The sequence below is a fragment of the Chelonoidis abingdonii genome, chromosome 7, assembly GCF_003597395.2.
Source record: "Chelonoidis abingdonii isolate Lonesome George chromosome 7, CheloAbing_2.0, whole genome shotgun sequence".
Lineage (NCBI taxonomy): Eukaryota > Metazoa > Chordata > Testudines > Testudinidae > Chelonoidis > Chelonoidis abingdonii.
In genome coordinates, this window is record NC_133775.1 from 69365607 (window position 1) to 69390408 (window position 24802).

Here is a 24802-nt window from a genome sequence, read left to right on the forward strand (position 1 = left end):
TGATTCCAGGTCTTTACAGTTCCACCTTTTAGCTCTTTACCATTAATACCAATCAAATGGGTCTTGTCAAATAAACTTGATATCATGTTTTGACAAGATCACAGGTCTTGTTTAAAAATGGAAACTGCTGACATAATATACTTTGGCTTCTATTGGGCATTTGACTTAATACCACACAACATTCTGATGAAAAACTCACTATATAAACAAGAAAGCATAAAATTGCTGCTGGTAAGATTTACCACTGACAGAAAACTTGTTGGAGCTGGTGAATAATGATAAGTCCAAATCACAGATACACAGTGAGCTGGATTGCTTTGTTGGGTGTGTGCAGTCAAACAACATGTGTTTTAATAAAGACAAATGCAAGGTCATACATGCATCCAGAGACAAAGAATGCAGGCCATACCTGCAGAATGGGAGACTGTGTCCTGGGAAGGACATAGGGGGCATGATGGAAATCAGCTGAACATGAAGTCACAGTGCCTAAAAAGGTTGCCTAGTTGAGAACCACCTCACTCTGAGCTGTATGGCCACAGCTGGGACCAGCAGAAGCGCTTGAGCTGGAGTCCTGTTGGTAGAGACGAGTGGGATGCTGGCAGTGTGTTCTCTGGGAAGGCCCGCACCTCCCCGATCTGAAGTAGCCACAGTTTGGATCTACAGGGCTATCTCAGGAATATGAAAACTTATGAGGAGCAGAGATTGCAAGGGTGAGAAATTGCAGGGGGAGTGGGATTTGACAGCTAGGATGTAGCATGGACAGGCCCCCTTCAGCAGTTTGATAAATCTAATCATTAAATAACCAACTGAATGCAGGCTCCCAGGGTGATGCTGCAGCAAGAAAATAAAACACGGTACTTAGACATATAAGCAAACAGCTAGCAAGTAAGAGCAGGAAGGTTACATTAAATAAATGTGGAGGTGTGAGACCATTTCTGGATCCTGTGTCCATTTCTGGGGGACACACTTCAAAAAAGATTTTGAAAAATTGAAAGTTCAAAGAAGGACTCCAAAAATGAATCCAGGACTGGAACCTGCTTTGCAGTCCTGCTGTGAGGAGCTCTTACTAAAGAAGTAACAAAGAGAAGGTCAAGAGGTGACTTGCTTATGATCTGTAAGTACCAACATACAGAGGAGTATGATAGACCCAGACCAGTGGGGTACAGGAGTCTGGCAGAGGGCAAATATACTGGTCACTGGATGAGTAGTTTTCTGTTCCCCGACTGACCAGAGCAGAGGCTGCACTAGAGTATAATCAGGAACGTGCTAGAACCAATTAACGCAGACAGGCTGATTAGAACACCTGCAGCCAATCAAGGCAGGCTAATCAGGGCACCTGGGTTTAAAAAGGAGCTCACTCCAGTCTGGGAGAGGGGTGCCAGAGGAGAGGAAGGGCATGCGAGGAACTGGGAGCAAGAGGTGCAAGGAGCTGAGAGTGAGAGGATGTGCTGCTGGAGGACTAAGGAGTACAAGCGTTATCAGACACCAGGAGGAAGGTCCAGTGGTGACGATAAAGAAGGTGTTTGGAGGAGGCCATGGGGAAGTAGCCCAGGGAGTTGTAGCTGTCATGCAGCTGTTACAGGAGGCACTATAGACAGCTGCTATCCACAGGGCCCTGGGCTGGAACCTGGAGAAGAGGGTGGGCCTGGGTTCCCCCCAAACCTCCGAACTCCTGACCAGACACAAGGAGGAGTTGACCCAGAGTGTGGGTTCTACCAGAGGGGAAGATCACTGAGGTGAGCAAATCTGCCAATAAGCGCAGGACCCACCAAGGTAGAGGAGGAACTTTGTCACAGGAGATACCTGATATCAGAAAGCAGCAGACTAACATGGCTACCCCTCTGATACCTGATATCAGAAAGCTTTTTATTCTAGCAGCCAAAGGCATAAAAAATTCCAGTGGCTGGACACTGAAGCTAGCCAATTTCAAAAAGGAAATAACGTGTACATTTTTAACAGTGGGGATAATTAACCATGGCAATGGATTACCAATCTGGGGCTTGTCCATCATTTGATGGTGATTTAAATCAAGTTTGGATGGCTCTTTCTACAACTCTGACCCAGACTCGTTTAATCACTAGCTTTTGGGCTCAGTGCAGGAATCATTGGATGAGATACTCTGGCATGGGTTATGTGTGGGTGCCTCACCTTAACAGTCCCTGTAGGAACCCCTTCAGTGTACCAGATCCCCACAAGGGACCCAACTCTTCCTTACACACAGGCCACACAGCCTCAGCCACAGCAGGACTGAGCCTCTGGGCTCAAGCACTCATTTCACACTCGGAGTGCTGCCCAATGAGTCCCACTGAACTACACTCCTGGTCAGGGATGTGTAAACTGTTGAGGGACCCATGCACCTCAGCAAGTATTTGCAGTGACCCTCGGAAGCCTTTACAAACAGTCATTTTCATTAGTCAACTGGATATAAACTCAGAAAGTCCTCGTGTTAGCAGAGAGACGCAACCATTAAGACACAGTCCATCCTGCTCAAGCTAGTGCTTTACTCAGCTAGGCCACTGTCCCTCTCCGTCTGTTTCTTTGTCAGTCCCAAGTGAGAGCTGCTGAGTCTCTCCAAAAGCCAATGTTTATCCCAGATATCTGACACCTTTTGGTCCAGTCTCATCTTCCTGCAGACTCATGCTGAGTTCATAGAATATTAGGGTTGGAAGAGACCTCAGGAGGTCATCTAGTCCAACCCCCGCTCAAAGCAGGACCAGGACCAACACCAACTAAATCATCCCAGCCAGGGCTTTGTCAAGCCAGGCCCTAAAAACCTCTAAGGAAGGAGATTCCACCACCTCCCTAAGTAACTCATTCCAGTGCTTCACCACCCTCCTAGAGAAATAGCGTTTCCTAATATCCAACCTAGACCTCCCCCACTGCAACTTGAGAGCACTGCTCCTTGTTCTGTCATCTGCCACCTCTGAGAACAGCTGAGCTCCATTCTCTTTGGAACCCCTCTTCAAGTAGTTGAAAGCTGCTATCAAATCCCCCCTCACTCTTCTCTTGTGTAGACTAAACAAGCCCAGTTCCCTCAGCCTCTCCTTGTCAGTCATGTGCTCCAGCCCCCTGATCATTTTCATTGCCCTCCACTGGACTCTCTCCAATTTGTCCACATCCCTTCTGTAGTGTGGGTCCCAAAACTGGACACAGTACTCCAGATGTGGCCTCACCAGTATGGAATAGAGGGGAATAATCATTTCCCTCAATTTGCTGGCAGTGCTCCTACTAATGTTCACATGATTCACCAGCCAGTTTCCTATTGGTAGGGGCCAGTTGTATAGTCCTTGGGCTCCCATTGTCTGTCTGGATGCTCCATTGATTTTGGTCTGTTTCAGCCAAACCTTTATTGACCCATTTATACCATTCCTGACAGATCTGAGACATGCACACTTCATGTCTCCTGCTCTGCCCAGGGAGCATTTAACCCTTTTGCACCCATTAGCAATCCCTAGTCAAGTTGCACATGCGTATCAAGTAGGTCACACCATACACATCATTCATTAAACATATTACAGAAAATTCCCACTTTCTCACAGCAGGAGGTCAGACTGGGTGGTCGTTCTAGATCCTTCTGCCATTAATATAGATGAACAGAGCCAACTCTTGTATAGTAACAGAGGAACTACGGCCCAAGATCCACCAGTCTGTGTTCTGGGCAGTGGAGGATGATGTGTCCTGTTTTCTGCCAGTTTCATAGCTGAGAAAATGTAATTAGATAATGAAGCAGTTCAGTTCTTTGGCAGGATCTGTGCCCCAGGTCCTTCTGGGCATGAGAGCATGTATGGTGACAGAGGCATGGAAGAGGCAGAGCTGGTGCATGACAGTCATAGCATCAAGGCAATCTAGTACAATCTTGGAGTTTTACTCAACACACTTGGCAATTTTAAGGAACTCACACAGAGATCAACAATAGCAATACTCATAAGGGGCTTCAAAGCAGTGGAAGGACTGCTGTGTATCCAGCATCATCAGAGGTGGGAGCTCCATGTCTGCCTGGCACCTGACCTGAGAGGCAGTGCTGTGTCAAACTCCAAAGTTAACAACCTAAGGAAACGTTCGTTGTACACATGCACATCAGTGTGTGAAAAGTGCCAGCAGGGAGTCACTGTTGTCAGTGTGCACAAGGCAAAGTGCCAGGCAGGGTTTACAGAACCTCCATTGATTTCAGTGAGCGTTTTGCCTGAGTAGGGACTTATGTTATGAATGCAGGATTTTTACCTATAGACTGTACAATGAAGTGAGATGAAAGTGGCAATATAAATCCTTGAAACTAGAACTTCTGTCACATGTAACCACAGGGACCCCACCATGGGTCGGCAACAGGGCTCAGGCCAGGGACCTTCAGCTCCTCAACACAAACCTGTGCCACTTGAGCCAAAGGAGTGAGTGTTATCCTGTGTGTGGCCCAGCCACTAGTGGGGGACATGACACAATCATGACACAGCTGTCTGCTAGATAGCAGAGGGATGTTAGAGATCAGGAGTTCTGGGTTGTGTTCTGGCTTGGGGAGGGGAAGTGCTGTCCACTGGTTAGAGCTGTGGTTACTGTCAGGATAGCCATCTTAGATCTGGCATGTTCATTCTGCAAGACATTGTACCTAAGCGGATGAGATTTGGTCTGCCATATTAGAGAATCAGATTCTGCTCCCTGCATTGACCTTGTGCAACCGCTCAGTCAACTCATTTGTGCAATAGGGGAAATGATACTTGCCACTGACCTAGAGTCTACGGCCATGCTTGGTGGTAAGGGCTTGAAGTGGATAGCAATGTGCATACTGGAAGAACAGACTTTAGAACTTATGGCCTCCTGGCTCCCAGCCCAGGGCCCTTTCCCCTAAGACAGTGGTTTTCCACCTGAGGTCCACGGACCCCTGCGGGTCCACAGACTATGTCTAAGATTTCCAAAGCACCTCCATTTGAAATTTCTTAGGGGTCTGCAAATGAAAAAAGGTTGAAAACCACTGCACTAAGTTAAAGGGCACCTTGAGGGCAAGTCTCAGTCTCTCTCTGTGTCCACTCTGTGGAACATCACCCAGCCCGGTGGTGCTGCAGGATGGGTCGGAGGCCTGCCTATAATGATATGCTTTAGCACTAGATGTCTCTGTGCTGTATTAAAAGTTCCATAAAGGAGAGTTGTCCTGGGTGGTGCATGAACCACTAGCTGGGGAAGGCTAGCCCCCAGCGCCTTCTGCCCACTCCTCCCACTATGGCCACCAGACCCTGCCCCAAGCTAGCACCTCCAGCTCTGGAGCACTGAGGGGGAACACAGACAGAATGGCCCTACCAGCCCCTGGAGCCAGACCGCAGAGCGGAAGCAGGAGCCCTTGGGGTAGAGCATGGGTGCGACCATGCATGACTGTTTGGGGAGGCATAGCCTCCCCAGCCTATGGTACCTGCTGCCCAAGGGAGTGATCTCTCGGAGAGACTAGAGATGAAAGTGGCTTGTTTTGTCTAGGGCTTCTTGTTCTCTCTGTGTGGCTGCTAGTTAAGAACAACAATAGGAAGTCCCCTCTTTTCGCCCCAGAAAGGGGTCCTGAAGAATAATTAGGCAGCAGATGTCTGTCTAATGAAGGCATTTCTAACTGTCAGGGTGTGCCATTCAGGTTAGCAATAATGCAAGCTCCAAGCACGTTGTGACCAAGGGCCTGAATTTGGAAAGTGCCAATGGCAGTAAAATCACAGCTCTCTCTTTCTCTCTCTCTCAATTTCCTAGGAAGTGTCCAGAAACCTCACCAGAGAGAACATGGATGCAACAGGGAACGTGGATGCAATTTGGAGTGAGCCAAACACAAGGGACAAGGAAAACTGTTCCAGCAGTATCTCCAACAGCCTCCCTGACATCCGGAGCTCCCTGCAGAGGGATGCTGCAGCTGCGTACACCCACACTGAGGTAAGGCCAGCTGCCTTCTCCTGGCTACACATGGAAGTTCCAGGAACCCTGTTCCAGTTCAAGAGCACTCATTTCCGCTGGTGCAGGCAATGCTCAGCAGTAGGACTGGTGAAAGGTGTTGAGGGAAAAATGTACTGGAGCTGCAGGGCTAACTCTGAATATCGGGGTTGGAAGTTGGCGGACTTAGGCATCCTCACATGGCAATATGTGGTGGGAGTTGCATCCCCTCATTATCCTGATGCCTGTAGGTGGCTGCACAGAACAGCTGCCTCCCCATGGAGCCCCCCTCCTCTGCCACCACACTCCAGGCATGTCCTTGGCTGGGGCACATCTTGTCCAGGCTTGGGTTCCTTGACTTCTGCATGTCAAGCTCAGGCCTCTCTGGGTAGTCAGTCCCCACTCTGCCATGCAGTGTATCCCTTACAGGCAGGGAGGGAGTCACCAGCAGCAACACACTGCACTGTGGCTTTAGACCCTGGGGAGAGGAGCTGGCTTGGTGGCTCTGGAGACTTATTGTCATAGAGCAAGACAAGTAGCACTGCAGGCTTACCCGGCATGTGAGCCTGAGCTCTCACCCGAGGACAGCAGGGTTCCACTTCCCTGACTCATTGCGTGCTCGACCTCTTCTCAGACTTCTCAGAGGGGGTCCACTGGAGAGGTGCTGATGAGGCCTCATTGGCATACATATCTGATTTTACCATGAGCACCAAACAGCCTCCAGCTGGTTCCTGCCGGTCTGAGGTGGGTTAGTATGGACAGGCTGGCAGGGGTTGGCTCCATCCCTCCCTTCTCTTCCCTGCAGAGCTGTTTTCCCACTCACCTTCGTCAGGACTGTAACTGGCACAGCTGCTCAGAGCTGTGGGATCAGACCCATAAGGCACTCAGCAGTGCCATGGGCACCATGACTCAGAGGCATGCGCTGAAGGTGCTTCAGCTGCTAGGCCCAGTAAGCACCCAGAGGCATGACTGAGGGGAGTGGGTTTTTTATTAGGGCTGGCAGGAAAGGGAAGGGTTGAAAACACCCTGGGTGCCATGGCTTCAGCTGTTACAATTCAAGATAAAACAGCAGAATTCGTGGCTTGGCCCTGGGGACACCCAGCTGAGGGTTCAGGCCCTCTTGTGCCTGGGGTGCCCTCTCCAGTCTCGTCCTTTAGGATAGGCAATCAGGTGCAGCTGCCTCCCCCAGGATCACCACATAGTATTTCTCATCGGGGCCCCTCTAGTTACAACAGCACTTCCTGCATAGTTGCTGCTAGCGGCTGCTCCAGCCAAAGCAACCATTAGACTATGAGGCCTGGTGTATAACTGAGATGGAATATATGGGCCAAAGGTGTTACTGCATGCCAGTCCCTCTCCAGTGTTAAACCAGGTCTGGATTGGGATACAGAGCCCTCAGCCTGCTCAGTGCCATGGCAAACACACCACTACACAGCCTTTAAACCTCTTCTTACAGAGAAAGGACAGAAGTAGAACCAAGCAAAGCATTTGAAATGTACAGTATTAAGTCAGGCTTCCAGTCTAACAATTGGTCTTGTCCCTTTCCCTTTAGCTGGAGTGAGCTTTAGAAGGAAAATCCCCTTGTTGGAGTGTCTCTTAGATGGGATCCAAGATGGTAGGAACTGTCCTTTTGGGGAAGAGAGAAGCAGTTAGCTGAGAGTGGCTGGCACTGCTATTACAGTCTGATCCTGTTTCATCTCAGCTGGTGGCTGGGATTCAGCCACAGCTGGTGGAGGTGGTGATGTCATCTGGGTTCCTCCCTGGCCAGGTCGGGTCAGGACACTTCTCAGGATTAGCACAAAGAAGGGCCAGGGCCAGGAGATGGTGGGGGTGGCAGCCACAATGGTGAAGCTCTCTCCAGTAACTTCTCTCTAGGTTTTGCCCCTCTTTCTGTAAGGAACCCCAATGGGAGTGGCGGGTGGAACATCCCATCCCCTTGTTATTTTGTCCACCAATTAGGCCTAATATCAGGCACACCAATTTTGGTGTTTAACAACCATAACTACTTCTGTCCTTGGCTTATATCAACATGGCCTTTTGTATCAGACTAATGCAGGTCCTCTGTCTGGTTCTCTTGCACCTGTTGTGGCAAATTGCTGGCACTACTAAGATGGGTCCCGCACTTTCTCTTCTTGTGGGCAGTGTTCAGGGCGCCATTTCTCACCCCTGATCTGGGTATTAATTGTCCCACTAGTATCCCAGACAAGGGGAGTGGAGAGGAAGGGACCTGGGCCCGCCCTCTACTCCGTGTCCTAGCCCAGGGGCCCTAGGGATAGCAGCAAACGACTTGAACTAGTGACTCCTTCCCCTGGGCTACTTCTCTCTCCAGCCCTTCAGCTTGTGGGGCTTCCTGCCCTCTCTCTGTTTGGGCAAGCTTTCTCCCAGCCCTTTGTGTCTGTGGAGTCCCTCTGCTCTGTACAAGCTGGGTTTCCCTTCACCTAGGGTCTTGGTCTTCTGGCCCGTCACAATACTTCTCCAAACTCTCCTCTGCTTCCCTTCAAACGGCTCTCCTTCAAACTGGTCTCTGCTCCAACACCAAACCATTCTGCTTCAACTCCTCCAATTGTCTGATTGAAGCAGAGGGGTTTTATCAAGTGACTGGCTTCAGGTGCTCTAATTGGCTTCAGGTGCTCTAATTAAACTGTAGCAGCCTCTCTTCCCTCTACAGGGAATGAGGCTCTCATCATCCTGGCGCTTACGTATCTCTCCTTTCTATCACTCTCCTGCTGCCTTCTGGCCATGCTGCATCACACTGTTTAGAACATTCTTTACTGAAAATAACTTGACCTACTTTCCACAGTAAATTCTTAAGCAAGCAAAAGTTATAGACCAATTGTCGCAAAAGACCTGCAGTCATCCCTGGCTACATACCATTGATTCAGCCCCAGGCAAAGGAGACTGCCCCCTTGCTAGGCTGACCCCTAGAGCTTTAGCTTCCTGGGGCTCCAAGGCCAGCTGCTGGCTCTGTGTTGTGGAGAGTCCCCTGCAGGCCCCTTTTGCTCAGCTCTCTGGCTGCAGGCCCTCTCGGCTCTGTCTCTGCTCTGCGCACAGCAGCATCCTGCTGAAGGGCTGCTGTTTGCAGCCTGCTCTGCACGCAGCTGCTCCCATCCCTGCCTTGCTCCCAGCTCACCCTGCAGCCCCACAGAGAATCTCCAGCATCGGCTTCCCACCCCAACCCGGCTCCCCACCCAACCCCTCCAGCACCTGCTTCCCACCCCCACCCACTCCCCTCACAACCCCTCCAGCGCCTACTTCCTGCCCCTCTCAGCTCCCCACACAACCCCTCCAGTGCCTGCTTCCTGCCCCTCCCTACACAAACCCTCCAGCACCTCCTTCCTGCCCCTCCTTGTTCCCCACACAACCCTTCCAGCACCTGCTTCCTGTCCCTCCCTACTCCACACGCTACCCCTCCAGCGCCTGATTCCTGCCCCTCTCTGTACTGTATAATTTTTGGTGGTGCCTGTAATGATTCTGCCTTTGGTGGGACGCTTCTGAGACTGTCAATTCAGGACAAATTGCTCAGAGCAGGACAGTTACAGCCCAAGGCTGGGGTTCCTTTGCACACCAAGGCAAACCAAACCAACCAACCAGAGAAGACTTCGGTTTTACCCCACTGGCTAACCACAAGTCATGCAAGCAATTCCCTTGGACACTCCAGTTTCCCAGTATCACCACCATTGCCACTCATTATGGGGATGAATGGTTATGAAAATGAATACCCCAGTAAAAGGAAAAAGGTTCTCCCAGTTCCAAAGGACCAAGCCCGAGACCCAGATCAGTATACAAATATATACTCACAAATCATCCTGTTGCCAGTCCTTTAGAATCTAAAATCTAAAGGTTTATTCATAAAAGGAAAAAGATATAGATGAGAGCTAGAATTGGTTAAATGGAATCAATTACATACGGTAATGGCAAAGTTCTTGGTTCAGGCTTCTAGCAGTGATGGAATAAACTGCAGGCTGAAATCAAGTCTCTGGAGTACATCCACAGCTGGGATGGGTCATTCAATCCTTTGTTCAGAGGTTCAGTTTGTAACAAAGTCCCTCCAGAGGCAAGAAGCAGGACTGAAGACCAGATGGAGGAGCTCCAGCAGCCTTTTATAGTATCTTGCCATGTGGCCTCTCTCTTTGTTCCAAAGACAAGCTATCCAGCAAATGGCATGAAAAAACCTAAGAGTTCTGTCCATAGGCACGTCCCTGCATGCCTTGCTGAGTTACAAGGCGTATCTGCCTTCTCTCAGTGGGTCAGTTGTATAGCTGATGGTCCTTAATGGGCCATCAAACAGGCTAGACAGTGCTGATGTGAAATTGTCCGGGGTGTCACGCAGAAGCATAGCATAATTTTGAAATACAGACAGTATAATGCCAATGCATATAACTTTAAATATAAAAATGATATGTACATACAGACAGCATAATCATAACCAGCAAACCATAACCTTGTCTTAGATACCTTATTTGACCCCCTTTATACAAGATTTGGTGTCACTACAGACAACGATCTATACGGTCACAGTTCAGGTCAGTAACATCACAGTGCCCAGAAGAGGTCCAAGTCCCACTCCCACCTCCATAGCTGCCTAAGACTCTGGGAGGGAGTTTGGGTACTGGGTGTGGGCTCTGGGCTGGGGCAGAGGGTTGGGGTGCAGGAGCAAGTGCAGGGTGCAGGCTCTGGGAGGAAGTTTGGGTAAGGGAGGGGTTTTGGGGTGCGGTCTCTGTGCTGGGCAGAAGGTTGGGGTGTGGGAGGCGATGAGGGGTTCCAGCTCTGGGAGGGAGTTTGGTGTGCGAGGGAATGGAGGGTGCAGGCTGTAGGAGGGAGTTTGGGTGCAGGGAGCTTGCTCTTTCCTGGGGCAAGGGGTTGGGGTGCGGGAGAGAGTGAGGCACTTACATTGGACAGCTCCTGAAAGCAACCTGCACACCCCTCTGGCAGCAGCACCTAGGCGAGGGGCTGCAGTTCCTGGCCAATGGGAGCTGTGGAGTTGGTGCTTGGGGTGGGGGCAGTGCATGGAAATACATCCCCTCCAGGGCCGCAGGAACATGCTGTCCGCTTCCGGGAGTGTTGCAGAGCGAGGGTGGGCAGGAAGCAGCCTTAGTCCCGCTACGCTGCCACTAGTGGCAGTTATGGCAGCGACTAGGGCGGCAGGTGGGGCCGGGACACAGTCTGAGGGAGGCGCGTGAGGACAGCAGGTGGGGCCAGGGGAGGCGCGAGGGGACGGCAGGCAGAATAGGAGGAGAGACCTGGCTCCAAACATTGGTGGAGCTGGGCCCCTGGGTCTTGCATATTCCTGGAGCATGGGCACCACGGACCCATATACCTCACTGATTGTGCTCCAGCGCCTGCTTCCTGCGCCCTCCCTGCTCCCCACCAAACCCCTCCACAGCATGGTTCCTGCCCCTCCCTGCTCCCCACACAACCCTCACAGCACCTGCTTCCCTTGCCTCCCAGCTCCCCACACAACCCCTCCAGCGCCTGCTTCCTGCCCCTCACTCCCTCCCCCCCCACAATCCCTCCAGCATCTTCTTCCTGCCTCCTCCCCACACAACCCCTGCAGCCATGGGCGCCAGGTTTGTATAATTTTTGGTGGTGCCCAGAACGAGTTCCAGCTCACTCTGCTCCACTCTGCCCCACCAGCTCCTGGTGTCATTCAGGGGAGAGAGTGAAAGCTGGAAAGATGCGGGGCAGGGATTTGGGGGAAGGGATGGAGTGGAGTAGGGCATGGGCAGAGCAGGGGTGGGAAGAGGCGGGGTGGGGCAGAGCGGAGCAGAATGGGGCGGGCTGGGGCCAGCACCAGGCCTCCTGCTAACTCCCGAGACCACCCTGGACCCTGCGTGTCCCCAAAGCCCCGATTCTTCCTATGGACGGAATGGCTCTGAAAATATAAGCCCAAACATTGGTGGAGCCGGGCCCACCTTCTTGAATATTGGTGGAGCACGGGCACCACAGGTCCATATAACTCACTGCCTATGCCTCCAGCATCTGCTTCCAAACCCTTCTCTGCTACCAACATAACCCCTCCAGCGCCTGCTGCCTGCCCCCTCCCTGCTCTGCACACAACCCCTTTACTGCTTGCTTCCTGTCTGTTACTGTTCCCCACACAACACCTCCAGCGCTTGCTTCTCACCCCCTAGCTCAGGAGTAGGGAACCTATGGCACATGTGCCAAAGGCGGCATGCGAGCTGATTTTCAGTGGCACTCACACTTCCCAGGTCCTCGCCACTGGTCTGGGGGGCTCTGTATTTTAATTTAATTATAAATGAAACTTCTTAAATATTTTAAAAACCTTATTTACCTTACATACAACAATAATTTTGTTATATATTATAGACTTATAGAAAGAAACTTTCTAAAAACATTAAAATGTATTACTGGCATGTGAAACTTTAAATTAGGGTGAATAAATGAAGACTTGGCACACCACTTCTGAAAGGCTGCCGACCCCTGCCCTAGCTGCTCCCCACGGATCCCCTCCAATGTCTCCTTCCTGCCCCTCCCTGCTCCGCACACAACCCTTACAGCACCTGGTTCCTTCCCCATCCCCGCTCCCCACACAGCCCCTTCAGTGCCCACTTCCTGCCCCTCGCTGCTCCCCAACAACCTCTCCAGAGCCTGTTTCTCATCCCCTAGCTGCTCCCCACAGAGCCCCTCCAATGTTTCCTTTTTGCCCCTCTCTGCTCTCCACACAGCCCTTCCAGCGCCTGCTTCCCACCCCACCTTGCTCCCTACACAGCCACTTCAGCCTGTGCTTCTTGCGTGGTTGATGCTCCCACAGATTCCCTCCAGCGCATGCTTCCTGCCCCTTCCTGACTCCCCACACAACCGCTCCAGCGCCTGCTTTCTGTCTCTCCCTGCTCTCCACACAATCCCCCCAGAGCCTGCTTACCACTCCCTAGCTGCTCTCCACAGAGCCCCTCCAATCTCTCCTTCCTGCCCCCTCTCTGATTCCCAAACAACCCCTCCAGCCTCTACTTCCCACTCCCTCATTGATCCCCACACAACCCCTCCAGCGCCTCCTTCCTGGCCCCTCCCTGCTCTCCACACAACCCCTCCAGTGCCTGGTTCCTGCCCCTTCCTGCCCCATACAACCTCTCCAGCACCTGCTTTCCACTCATCCTTGTCCCGATATTTCACTTTTTTTTTTTGCTCTGCCGGCGACCCACCCCCTCACGTGTCCCAATATTTTCTTCCTCTCATCTGGGCACCTTATTCCTGCCTCTCCCTGTTCCCCACACAACCCGTCCAGTGCCAGTTTTCCGTCCCTCCCCACAAAACCCCTCCGGTGCCTCCTTCCTGCCCCTTCCCCACTCCCCACACAACCCCTCGAGTAACCTGCTTCCTGTCCCTCCCTGCTCTCCACACTACCCCTCCAGTGCCTCCTCCCCACTCGCCACATGACTCCTCCAGTGCCTCCTTCCTGCCTCCTCCCCACTCCCCGCATAACTCCTCCAGCACCTTCTTCCCACCCCTTCCTGGCTCCCCACACAAATCCTCCAGCGACTACTTCCCACCCTTTTACTGCCCCCGCAACCCCTCCAGTGCCTGCTTCCTTCTCCATCCTGCCCCTCACCGAACCCCTCCAGTGTCTGCTTCCTTCCCCCTCCCTACTCTCCACACAATCACTCTATTGCCTGCTTCCCACACAACCCATCCAATGCCTGCTTCCCACCCAGCCCCTCCAATGTCTGTTTCCTGCCCACTGCTTGTTCCTGACACCACCCCCTCAGTGCCTGCTTCCTGTCCCCTCCCCGCTCCCCACACCTCTGCAGCACCTACTTCCTGCCCTCTCTCTGTTCCCCATACAACCTCTCCAGTGCCTCCTTCCTGTGCCCCCACTCCTCACATAACTCCTTCAGCCCCTGCTTCCTGCCCCTCCCCACACAGCCCCTTCAATGTCTTCTTCCTGCCCACTGCCTGTTCCCAACACAACTCCTCCAGCGCCTGCTTCCTGCCCCCTTAGTGCTCCCTACATAACCCCTCTGGCACCTGCTTCCCTGCCCCACTCCCTGTTTCCCATGGGCCTAGCTAGCCTGTCCTGGTGTGGGTGCTGACATCCCAGAGAGCGGACACTTCCAGGGTTTGACCTTTGTCAGAGAATTTCCTCTCCATCCTGTTCCCACTAAGAGTGGAGTTTGGGTCTGTGGGGGGTGCGACAACAGCAGGGTTGGGGTCAGTGGACTATTAGTGGCTTCATGAGGGCATTTCCCTTGGGCAAGTGGCCACTTCGATGAGACAAACTAGTTTGAAATGCTTTTTCTCCTTGCTCAGCAAACTTGATTTCCACTTCTCAAACTCCATCCTCCTGAAGTCAGCACAATCCAGCAAACCCAGAGTGTAGGCAGGAGCAGGACTGGCCCATTCTGTGCCCCTCCCAGGGGATGTTGGTTTGAGGTCAGAGATGGATGGCAGGGTTGGTGTCTGGAAATCATGATGTCAGTTTGCAGTATGGAGCAGCAATTTGAGGTGGGTGGAATTCTCTGGGAATGTCTGTGCTGCCGTGAGGCAGAGCCTGTGATTACCAGGCTTGGGGACGCAGTGTATGGACAGAGTGGCACTGTGCAATCCAGAGAAACTATCCTTCCCTGCCAGCTTATGCCAGGCTCTGCCACCACCTCCTATGCTGTGTAGAGCTCTGCTGCCCAGCTGAGTGGGCACAGAGCGCAGCTTCAGCTATTAGGGTTTCTAAGAGAAACTGCAGTTTGATTTTGCTCATTTCAAAGGGAAGAGATGGGGGCACCAAGTCTCCCCTGGTGCTGGAAGGTGCCAGGCCCAAAGCTGGTGTGGTCTGCCCAGCACAGGAGGCAGTGCAAAATTGGTACAGTGGTTCCTACCCTCTCCCTACTCTGTAGTGGTCTTAGAGGGCATGGGAGGAAAGGAGCATGACTGGGGCTTCCCTGTGCAATCCCTAGTTGCTGTCATGCCCCCTTTGATTTAGCATTCCCAGCCCGATCCATGCTGTGCACTATGTGCCCGGAGCCAACAGAGTGGTCTGAATCTCCCCCTTTCTGTTATGGTGGTGCTGGCAGAGACGGGGTTGCTGTGGGACAGGGAGCAGCCCCACAAGGCCAAGTAGAGGCTCTGAGCTCTAGCTTCAAGGAATGGGCCAAGCTGAGCTGCTCCATGAGGTTGAATTGCTAGGGGACTCCACCAGTGAGCAGCCTTGTCTCCCTATTGAGGAAGGCCCAGCATGGCAAAGCGTTGTGGCATTTGTGTGTGATGTTCACACCATGTAGTGTGCTCAGACTGCAGTCTGTGACTAAGGCAGCCTCGGGCCCCAGGATCATGGGCCCCACAATCACTGCCCCTAGAAGAGGTTCCCAGCTTTGTGCTCAGCTGCAGCCTCTGCTGTGCACTTGGTGATCTGGGGAGGTAGATTAAGGGCTACTCTACACTGGCAATGCTAAAGTGCTGCTGTGGCAGTGTTTTAACGTGCCTTATGTGGTTGTGGCGCAGCTCCATGAGGGGCATAGCTACCAGAGCTGGGAGCGCGGCTCCCAGTGCTGATGCACTGTCTACAGTGGCACTTTACAGTGCTGAAACTTGCTGCGCTCAAGGGGGTAGTTTTTTTCACACCCTAAGCGAAAAAGTTCCAGCACTGTAAAATGCCAGTGTAGACAAACCCTTAGAGGTGAAGCAGGGAAGCTGTCCCTGGGCATTGGAGCGGTGCCAGCAGTGACTCCATCCTGAGTGATGCACTCAGTGGGCTTAGGAGCAGGTGCCCTAAGGGTCAGGGTTTTATGGGTGCACACAAGTGTAACTGGTTATTTGGTACCAGACACACACAAGGCTGACTGATCGGGCTGGACGCACATAAAACCTTCTCTCGCAGGAGCGTCTATGTCCGATTTTACCATACAGCAGAGAAGGGCTCAAGCACAGCTGCTGACTTATAAAATATTCTCTGTCAGCAGCAGCACTTCTACCTCCATGAGGTCCATCCTTCACTCTCTTCACCAGCCCCACCTTCGCTAAGCATTGCAAAAGCCTAGGAATTTAATACAAATGGCTGTCAAGTAGTGCCAGGTGCAATGCACACAATGTGCCTGACAGAAACCCACAAAAGGCAATAAAAAGCTAAGCCACCTGGCACGCTTGACCTTCCACTCCTCCCACCACAGGCACACACGTTGCTATTACCACAAGGGCTGTGCACCACAGATCATAACCTTAATTCTGCCCCAGCTGCCCGCAGCCCTTCTCCACACAGCCCTTTACCAAACTGCCCTCTCCCAGCAGAACCACATAATAATTCACCAAACATCCACAACTACTGGTGTTGGGGAGAAATGCTCTGGTAAAGTGGTATATCCCCAAGAGTAAAAGGGAGTGAAATGAAGGTTGTGGTGTGTGGTCTAGGATAATGGCACACTGTGTCTCTGGGGCTGAAGGGTTCATAGGGTTAGGTGGCTTAGCTTTACATTGCCTTGCTTTTCTGGGTTTTTGTCAGGCCTGTTGTATGCGACACCGCCCAGACTGCTTCACAATGGAGTGTTTGTGTGTTAATCTCAATAGCAGCCAGTTGAATGCTGGAGAGAGTTCATTCCCATCCATGCTGAAGTGCAAAGCACAGCACTTTTGCTACCCTGAGTGACCTTGCTTCCAAAAATACTTCTTTTCTTGTCGTTAATTTCAGCCAGGGTTTAAAGAAACCCTGGAGCCACCCTTTCAGCCAACTAGCCATTGCTGCAGTGGTTCTGGTTCTCCTTCCATTTCTTTTTAATGAGATGAAAATCATGGGTATTAGCCTGCAGCTTGAAAATGAACTCACCTCCTAAAGCCAGCCCCTGGTAACTCCTTGCGCCCCAGAGAAGGCTGCCCCAGGCATTCAACAGACTCAGATTCTCCTTTCCTTATTAAGTACTTTTACCTTTGCTATGTGTAAAGGGATTTAACACTCAAGTACACTGTGGAATGCTGGAACCTCATCTGTACCACATACTTGTACCATCATCATATACAGCCCAGCTGTCTATGATTACACACCTAGCACATGCCCCATGTGTAATATATACCCACACTCCATATACAGTTCCATCATCACATACACAATACAAATGTTGACATACATCATTCCTCATATACAGTGTATACTCAGCTCACATACACAGCAATACACTTAGGGCCAGATTAGGGTGGGAAATGATGGCATTTAAGATCTTCCTACAATCCCCAGCTCCATCCAGCTCCAAGTGACTGGAAGTTTCTGCAGAAATGATCATTAGTGAAATATTAACATTGCAATGGTCGTTGGGCTTCACAATAAACAATTAAATGAATAGCTCAGTGCTCTTGTTTTGGTCAGTGTCTGTCTGCAGCCTCAGGAAGACAGCCCTGCATTGCTTCACATTCACTGAGTTATCTTTGCAGCTGTAAAGCTAGAAATATTTTTTTAACAAAAGCACCAATTCTGCAGGAAGCGACTGAATCAGAGAAAGTGAGTAGGCCATGAATGTACTGCAGAACAGCTGGTATGCCCTAACGTAACCAACCACAGCCTCACACACAGACAGCTGTCACAGTCGTAATGGGGGATTGAACCCTCGCTTTTCAGCACCTGGAACACAGACACTGCCTCTTGAGCTAAAAGGAGGTTTCCTTTAGCTGTGAGGTGGTAGAAGCCAATATATTTGCTAGTATGAGCCATTAGATGGAAACATGATCCCAAGCACTAAGTCCATGTATTACACTAACACTAAGCACCAGCCCCGGCAAACACCCTAACAGCACGTACACTCTATCAACATCCTGGTATGTACAACATATCATTTAGAATAGATCATAGGAACTGTATGTCCCTGTTGTCACACTTGCATCCCATACTGTACCTCATATGCAACATAAACCCCTAGCGCTGCTCATGCCTACTATTCACAACAGTCTTTCCACTAGCAAAAAATGAAGCACTGATGACCTTGACAAATTAAACAAGGACAAAGTATCCTGCTTAACGGGCAACAAGTCAGACCAACTATGGTATAGATCCACTCTTCCATTTCCCAGCTAAACGCACTCAGCAATGTGCCATCATGTAACATCCTTTTTTATCTCATAAAGGAAAAATACAAAGAAAGATTCCTGCAAGATGAGATGGTTTCTCAGCAAATCAACTCTGTTGAGTCCCTGCAGCAGCTGCTCCCCGCTCCAGAGGCAATGAAACCAAAACAGCCTTTGCAGAGGAAGATGCACGTGCGGAGCCGGCTTCCTTCCAAGCCCACCATCATTCGAGGCATCACTTATTACAAGGCAAAGTCCACTGAGTCAGAAAATGACCTAGAGGAACGTGAGTTGTGTTTGCATCCATGGCTGGCTTCATGGAATTGGCCATCTGGGCCTCTTAGCAATGGGGTGGGTAAAGTCTGTAGCCAATCAGCCTCTTTCCCACTCAGCTGCCTGGCTGTCCAAGCTGAGTACAAGACTGTACCTTCTCAAAATGTGACTATGTGAGAGAATAGTCGTAAGTGAATGTGTGAGGGAGAAGCTAGGGTCATGGGTTCCATGGGCCAGTTAGGTTCTGCATCACCAGGGCTTTCATTCTTCTTCATTCTAATGAAATCTGTGTTCCCTGCGAGCCATTCAACCTACCCCCACCATTGAGGTCAGCATCTTAAGGGCATCACTGCAGAAAGTGTGGGGAGACATTTGAAGGAGCACGGGGCTTGGTTCCATGCATATACAGCAGTGGGGAAGAAAACACCACACATTTGTGGGAGAAGCAGCCAAATCGGCATTTAGGGCTGGTATCACTGGCAAAGCAGAGGAGGCAGGGACAATGAAAACCAAGAGAGAAGTATCAGAGGGGTAGCCATGTTAGTCTGGATCTGTAAAAGCAGCAAAGAGTCCTGTGGCACCTTATAGACTAACAGACGTTTTGGAGCATGAGCTTTCGTGGGTGAATTCAACCCACGAAAGCTCATGCTCCAAAACGCAAGAGAGAAGTGGGGAGGAGCAGATGTGTGAAGATGAGTGAGTTCAAGACACTGAAAGAAGCGGGGAAGGGATTGAAAAGGAGGGGTGACTTGCTCAAAGTGATGGACTGCAGAGATAATCTTAGTATATCTACATCAGTGGTTCCAAACTTGTTCTGCTGCTTGTGCAGGGAAAGCCCCTGGCGGGCCAGGCTGGTTTGTTTACCTGCCGCGACAAGGTCAGCCGATCGCGGCTCTCAGTGGCTGCAGTTTGCCTCTCCAGGCCAATGGGAGATGCTGGAAGCAGCAGCCAGCAACATTCCTCGGCTGTGTCACTTCCAGCAGCTCCCATTGGCCTGGAGAGGCGAACACACAGCCATTGGGAAGGAGAGGAGATCCAGGGAACTACAGGCCAGTCAGCTTCACCTCTGTCCCTAGAAAATCATGGACAGGTCCTCAAGGAATCAATTCTGAAGCACTTAGAGGAGAGGAAAGTGATCAGGAACAGTCAGCATGGATTCACCAAGGGCAAGTCATGCCTGACTAACATAATTGCCTTCTATAAAGAGATAACTGGGTCTGTGATGAGGGGAAAGCAGTGGATGATTTGACTTTAGCAAAGCTTTTGATACGGTCTCCCACAGTATTCTTGCTGTCAAGTAAGACGTATGGGCGAATGAATGGACTATAAGGTGGATAGAAAGCTGGCTAGATCGTCGGGCTCAGCAGGTAGTGATCAATGGCTCCATGTCTAGTTTAGTTGGCAGCTGGTATCAAGTGGAGTGCCCCAAGAGTCGTCCTGGGCCGTTTTGTTAATATCTTCATTAATGATCTGGAGGATGGCGTGGACTGCATTTCAGCAATGTTGGCAGACAACACTAAACTGGGAGGAGTGGTAGTACGCTGGAGGGTAGAGATAGGATACAGACGGACCTGGACAATTAGAGGATTGGACCAAAAGAACCTGGTGAGGTTCAGCAAGGACAAGTGCAGAGTCGTGCACTTAGGACAGAAGAATCCATTCACTGTTGCAGACTAGGGACCGAATGGCTAGGAAGCAGTTCTGCAGAAAGGACCTCGGGGTTACAGTGGATGAGAAGCTGGATATGAGTCAACAGTGTGCCCTTGTTGCCAAGAGGCTAACGACGTTTTGGGCTGTATAAGTAGGGGCATGTGCCAGCAGATTGAGGACGTGATCATTCCCCTCTATTCGACATTGGTGAAATCTGGAGTACTTGTCAGTTTGGGCCTGCACTACAAGTAGGATGTGGAAAATTGGAAGAAGTCCAGCGGAGGGCAACAAAAATGATTAGGGGGCTGGAGCACATGACCTACAAGGAGAGACTAAGGGAACTGGGATTGTTTAGTCTGCAGAAGAGAAGAATGAGGGGGATTTGATAGCTGCTTTCAATTACCTGAAAGGGGTTCCAAAGAGGCTGGATCTAGACTGTTCTCAGTGGTGGCAGATAACAGAACAAGGAGTAATGGTCTCAAGTTGCAGTGGGGGAGGTTTAGGTTGATACTAGGAAAACTTTTCACCAGGAGGGTGGTGAAGCACTGGAATGGGTTAGCCTAGGAGGTGAATGGAATCCTCCTTCCTTAGAGGTTTTTAAGGTCAAGCTTGACAAAGCCCTGGCTGGGATGATTTAGTTGGGAATTGGTCCTGCTTTGAGCAGGGGGTTGGACTAAATGACCTCCTGAGGTTCCTTCCAACCCTGATATTCTATGTTTCTATGAACCAGCAGACACGGCAAGTAAACAAACTGACCCAGCCTGCCAGGGGCTTCCCCTGCACAGGCGGTGGAACAAGTTTGGGAACGACTGGTCTTCATAGCTATTGTTAGAACACTAGCACGAGCTCTGCAAGCCCTCGTCTATTAACCCAGGCTGGGAGACTTGCTACTGTGGGCTGTGTAGACTTACCCAAGTGACCTGGGACAGAGGAAGCAGCTAGTCCATGTGCCACCTTCTCTAAAAGAGAGAGTTAGAAATGAAGGAAACTGAAATAACATCAACGTGGAAATAGAAGTGTTTGACAGATAAAGATCCATCTACACTAGGTGTGGCTGAAGACGTGGAACAGAAAAAACATTTTGCTAAGGTGTGTCACAGAGTTAGAGCCCAGAGTGTCTGTTCACTGGGAGAACAGCAAAGCAATAACCTTGATTATTTGGTGGGCACAATGACTTTAAACGTTCACACTGGAGAGTAATACAGTGTTACAATGCAGTAGCTAAGGGAATATGGAACTCTTACTGTTTGCTTTAAAACTCAATACAATAAATGCAAATTCGTCAGCTGTGTTAAGACAGAAAACAAGCCTAGCCAGGAAGTTAGGTAAAAACACATTTGCTGAAGATGGCTCACTATGAACCAGAGGCAACAGACAGTACGTAGAATTCCATCTGTCTCCCAAGGGCTGTAGTATCTGGAAGGAGACTGCAAATCACAAAACAACTTCAGTGATACATTCAATGAGAGAAATTCCAATGACCTTAATGGAGGAAATAAAAACAGAGTTTCAACATATGAAAAGCTGGGAGCAATTGAAAGTGTAAAAAACTTGGGTAAATGCCATGGGGGGAATTAAAAAGGCAGTTAAAGTGCAGATGTGCATTGATAAGGGTAAGTTAGACAATGCCACACAATGTAAACTATTGGAAAGGTGGCTGCTAAGCTCTCAGAAGCCAAAATATCCTCTGCACTACATGTTTAAGCAAATGCCAGTTGACTGTTATATTCTGGAGTGCAAGCTAGACCAGTGGTTCTCAACTTGTGGCCCACAATGTGTTACCTGGGCTGCAGGGACTGTGCGGTTGTCCCGGTCCCCCACCGTGCGGCTGTCCCAGACCCCACAGGGCTGGCCGGCAGTCACGGACCTTCACCACATGGCTGCTGTGGACCCTGGCCTGTGGATTGCCCTTTAGCACACAACTGAGCTGGGCTGCAGCTCTGTGTTAACTGGGCTGCAAACCGCTGAGCTAGACCAATGAGGGGTTGTGTTGCTGCCATCCCTGGATCCTATGCATCCCAAAGGCTCTGCTGCTGTGCTTCTTTTGTCTGGACATGCTCAGCCAGTGGATAAGCCTGCTGTAAGCGTCTGTGGGTTAAGCTGCTCTGATTCCAACAGCCGGGTTGGCACCCCCCAGCCACAGTCTGATTCACCTGGGAAGGTGACCCCAACACACACATCAGTCCCAAATGTCCCCCAAACCATCTGCCCTGAAGTGTCCAGCCCTCTCCTTAGACTCTCATTGGAATAATACTGTGTGTTCACCCCTATAAGGAGACAAAAGCACATCACTGGTTATTAGCTTAGCTGGGGGAAATACACCCTTCCCTTTAAGTATAGGACTAAATTGGTTTATTGGAAAAATAAAACATGTTTATTAACAAAAGGACATAAGTTAGGGGATACCAAGTAGAAGGAATAAAGTTAGAAGGATTGTAAACCATCAAAAGTAAAAATATGCTTTCTAATGGCAAAGACCTAAATTAACAAGCTACAGTCTTTTGCCAACCTTCTGTTCCCAGAGATTTCAGCCCCCTTGGCTGAAGGACCCAGCTTTCTCACCTTGCAAGACCTCTGGCCTCTTGTGTCTGGCCACTGATGGATGCCAAGATGGCTTCTTTTCCCTCCATATAGCTTCCCAAACTCAGTGTTTGTGTGCTGTTCTTCCCATCCTGTGACCTATCCAGACCCCTGATGATTCATATGTCAATGGCACTTCCATTGTTTTTGGTCACACCTTGCTTAATCTCATTGGAGACAGATAGATAGCTGCCTTCTCTCCGGTCTGGGCGGGAACCTATTTTTCCCTGTGTTTGGTCACAGACTTTTAAAGCATAATATCTTTGAATATCTGTATTTCCTCCTATTCCGCTAATATAGACACTTCACAATGATATTAATTATCAGTGTCAGCTTTCAGACAAGCCCTTTCCTGATACACTGTGATAGTACAGTAATATTGCTTATAATCAGCTGATGTAATTGCTTATCAGTAGAGCTCCAGCCCCCCATCTTTACAGACTAGTAAACCTTTGTGATGTTCGCTCTGAAAAATAAAACACAGACCACGCTTCTTTTTCCTGCTGGGGTGTGGATGCTGTCTTCTCCCCCACGTCTTAGCTCGATAGAGTTGTTTACCTTTTACATATATAAATGGACCTTCATTATCCTTGCCCAAGGACCAGACTGATCAGAAAATAGCATATTCTTTTGTCTAGGGCACGATGTGTTTATGCATTGCTTGCCAAACATTTTAAGAATATAATTCTAGCCTATGTCCATAACTCTTTGTACACAGCCTGCATGTACATCATGCAAGAATATTAATGATTGGTGAGTAATTAGTTTTCCAGTGTCTTCTGTACCACCTTTTAGATACAGATTATGACACCAGTGTTAGGTGTAGTGAGTATGTCAGGCTGGACAAGAGCTGCTGAACCACCAATGTGTCCAGTAACTAATACTGCCCCAAGGCATTCTGAAGAGCATTTGCACAGCTCCCTGAGGGAATTAAAAAGGTTTAAATGATAATGGATGGTATTTGAATTTGGGCTGAACATCTTAGAGAGCACAATGCAAAATTCTGTAGGGAGCAAGAGGAAGCCTTAAAATGTTATAAAATGGTGTAATAGAAATGTTCTCTATTGGACATAAAGTGAGCAAGGTTGTCTTGACGGCTGACCCAAACATAATAAAAGCAGGAGTTGAAATGCCTGCTTCACAATATAAAGTTGGTCTGCATAGGTTTAGGAGGTTAGTAAACTAACTGGAAAAATTAATGCCCAAACTATCTGTGGATCATAAACTTGGAAGGAAATTAGTGGGAATGACCTTTTCTGGCCCTGGGAAGGCAGATGCAAACAGCCATCGAATACTGGTCTCCATTCACCAGTTTTCAAGTACTTGGATGTTATTCAGCCATCTGTGCTGTCAAGTAGAGGCATCGTCTGAAGGCCCAGGTGCAGGCGTTATGCAGGAAGGGCAGCCAGCGGCATTCACACTGAGATCCTCAAACAAGGAAGAAGGAAACCAATTCCATATTGAAAAGCAGATGCTGGCAATGTATGTGTTGTCTTAAATCCCACATAGAGGAGTATGAGAAAAACCACATGTAGGCACTTACAGGCTTCTGGAAAAAAAATCTGTGTGTTTAACACCCCCATGAATCAAGTGTCTGATGTTGAATTTACAAAGCTATATGGAACACATTAGCAGAGCAGTAAACAGACCACCACCTAACAGCCATACTGATGACTATGAACTTCCTGTGTGTGACACCTAGCACCCTTTCCAAATTCACAGAATTTCAGATTGAATGCACTGATGAACAGGACCTCTCTTGGGTAGGGAGTGGTTTTTTACATAAGCTGAAATAGACAGATTTACAGGGATCAGACAAAGAAAGAACAGGGCTACATTTGCGGTGGATATCAAAGTGCAGGGCAGGCTAAACCTTCCCTGACCCAGGCTGTGGCCCTGCCCATGTTCTACCCTGAGGCCTCGCTGTCTACCCTTAAGCAGGTGGGAGCTCAGTTCCAGCCTGGAGCTTGGGCCTGCCGGCAGCCATGGCTACCACAGGGTGGCACTCGGGCTGGCCAGAGGGTTGGGCCAGCAGCCTGGGCTGGCATTGCGGCCAGCTCAGCTCTGGGGGAGCTGGCTGGGGTGGGCAGCCCAGGGCTCCTCCAGCCGCAGAAGCAGCTCAGGGCTCTTCTGGCTGAAGGGAGCGGGGCTTCGGGTGAAAGAGGTGCACCCGGAGGGGTAGTCTCCCGAAAGGGGAGGTTCACCTGCCTCTCATGCAGGGCTAAGTCCCAAACTGACACCATACTGGCTATTTAGGGAAGCAATTAGCAAGGAGAACGCTTACCTAAATGAGTAGGACTGATTTTTCCAGCAGCACAGAAAGAAAGTGTCCAGCAGTTATCTAGGAACTGAAAACTGTATTTGGAGGGTGAGGGACTAGACTGGGAAACACACAGAAACAGTTCCTTGTGATAATATA

General features: G+C 50.1%; 1 protein-coding gene across 1 annotated transcript in view; it reads left to right on the forward strand.

Annotated features, from left to right (window-relative positions):
• Positions 1 to 24802, forward strand: part of OLFML2B (olfactomedin like 2B) — a 124768-nt gene that overhangs the window by 88061 nt on the left and 11905 nt on the right. Inside the window, exons 4-5 of the mRNA XM_075067997.1 lie at positions 5716 to 5892; positions 17941 to 18166. Coding sequence (XP_074924098.1) covers positions 5716 to 5892; positions 17941 to 18166 — 403 coding nt within the window. The remainder of the gene's footprint in view (positions 1 to 5715; positions 5893 to 17940; positions 18167 to 24802) is intronic.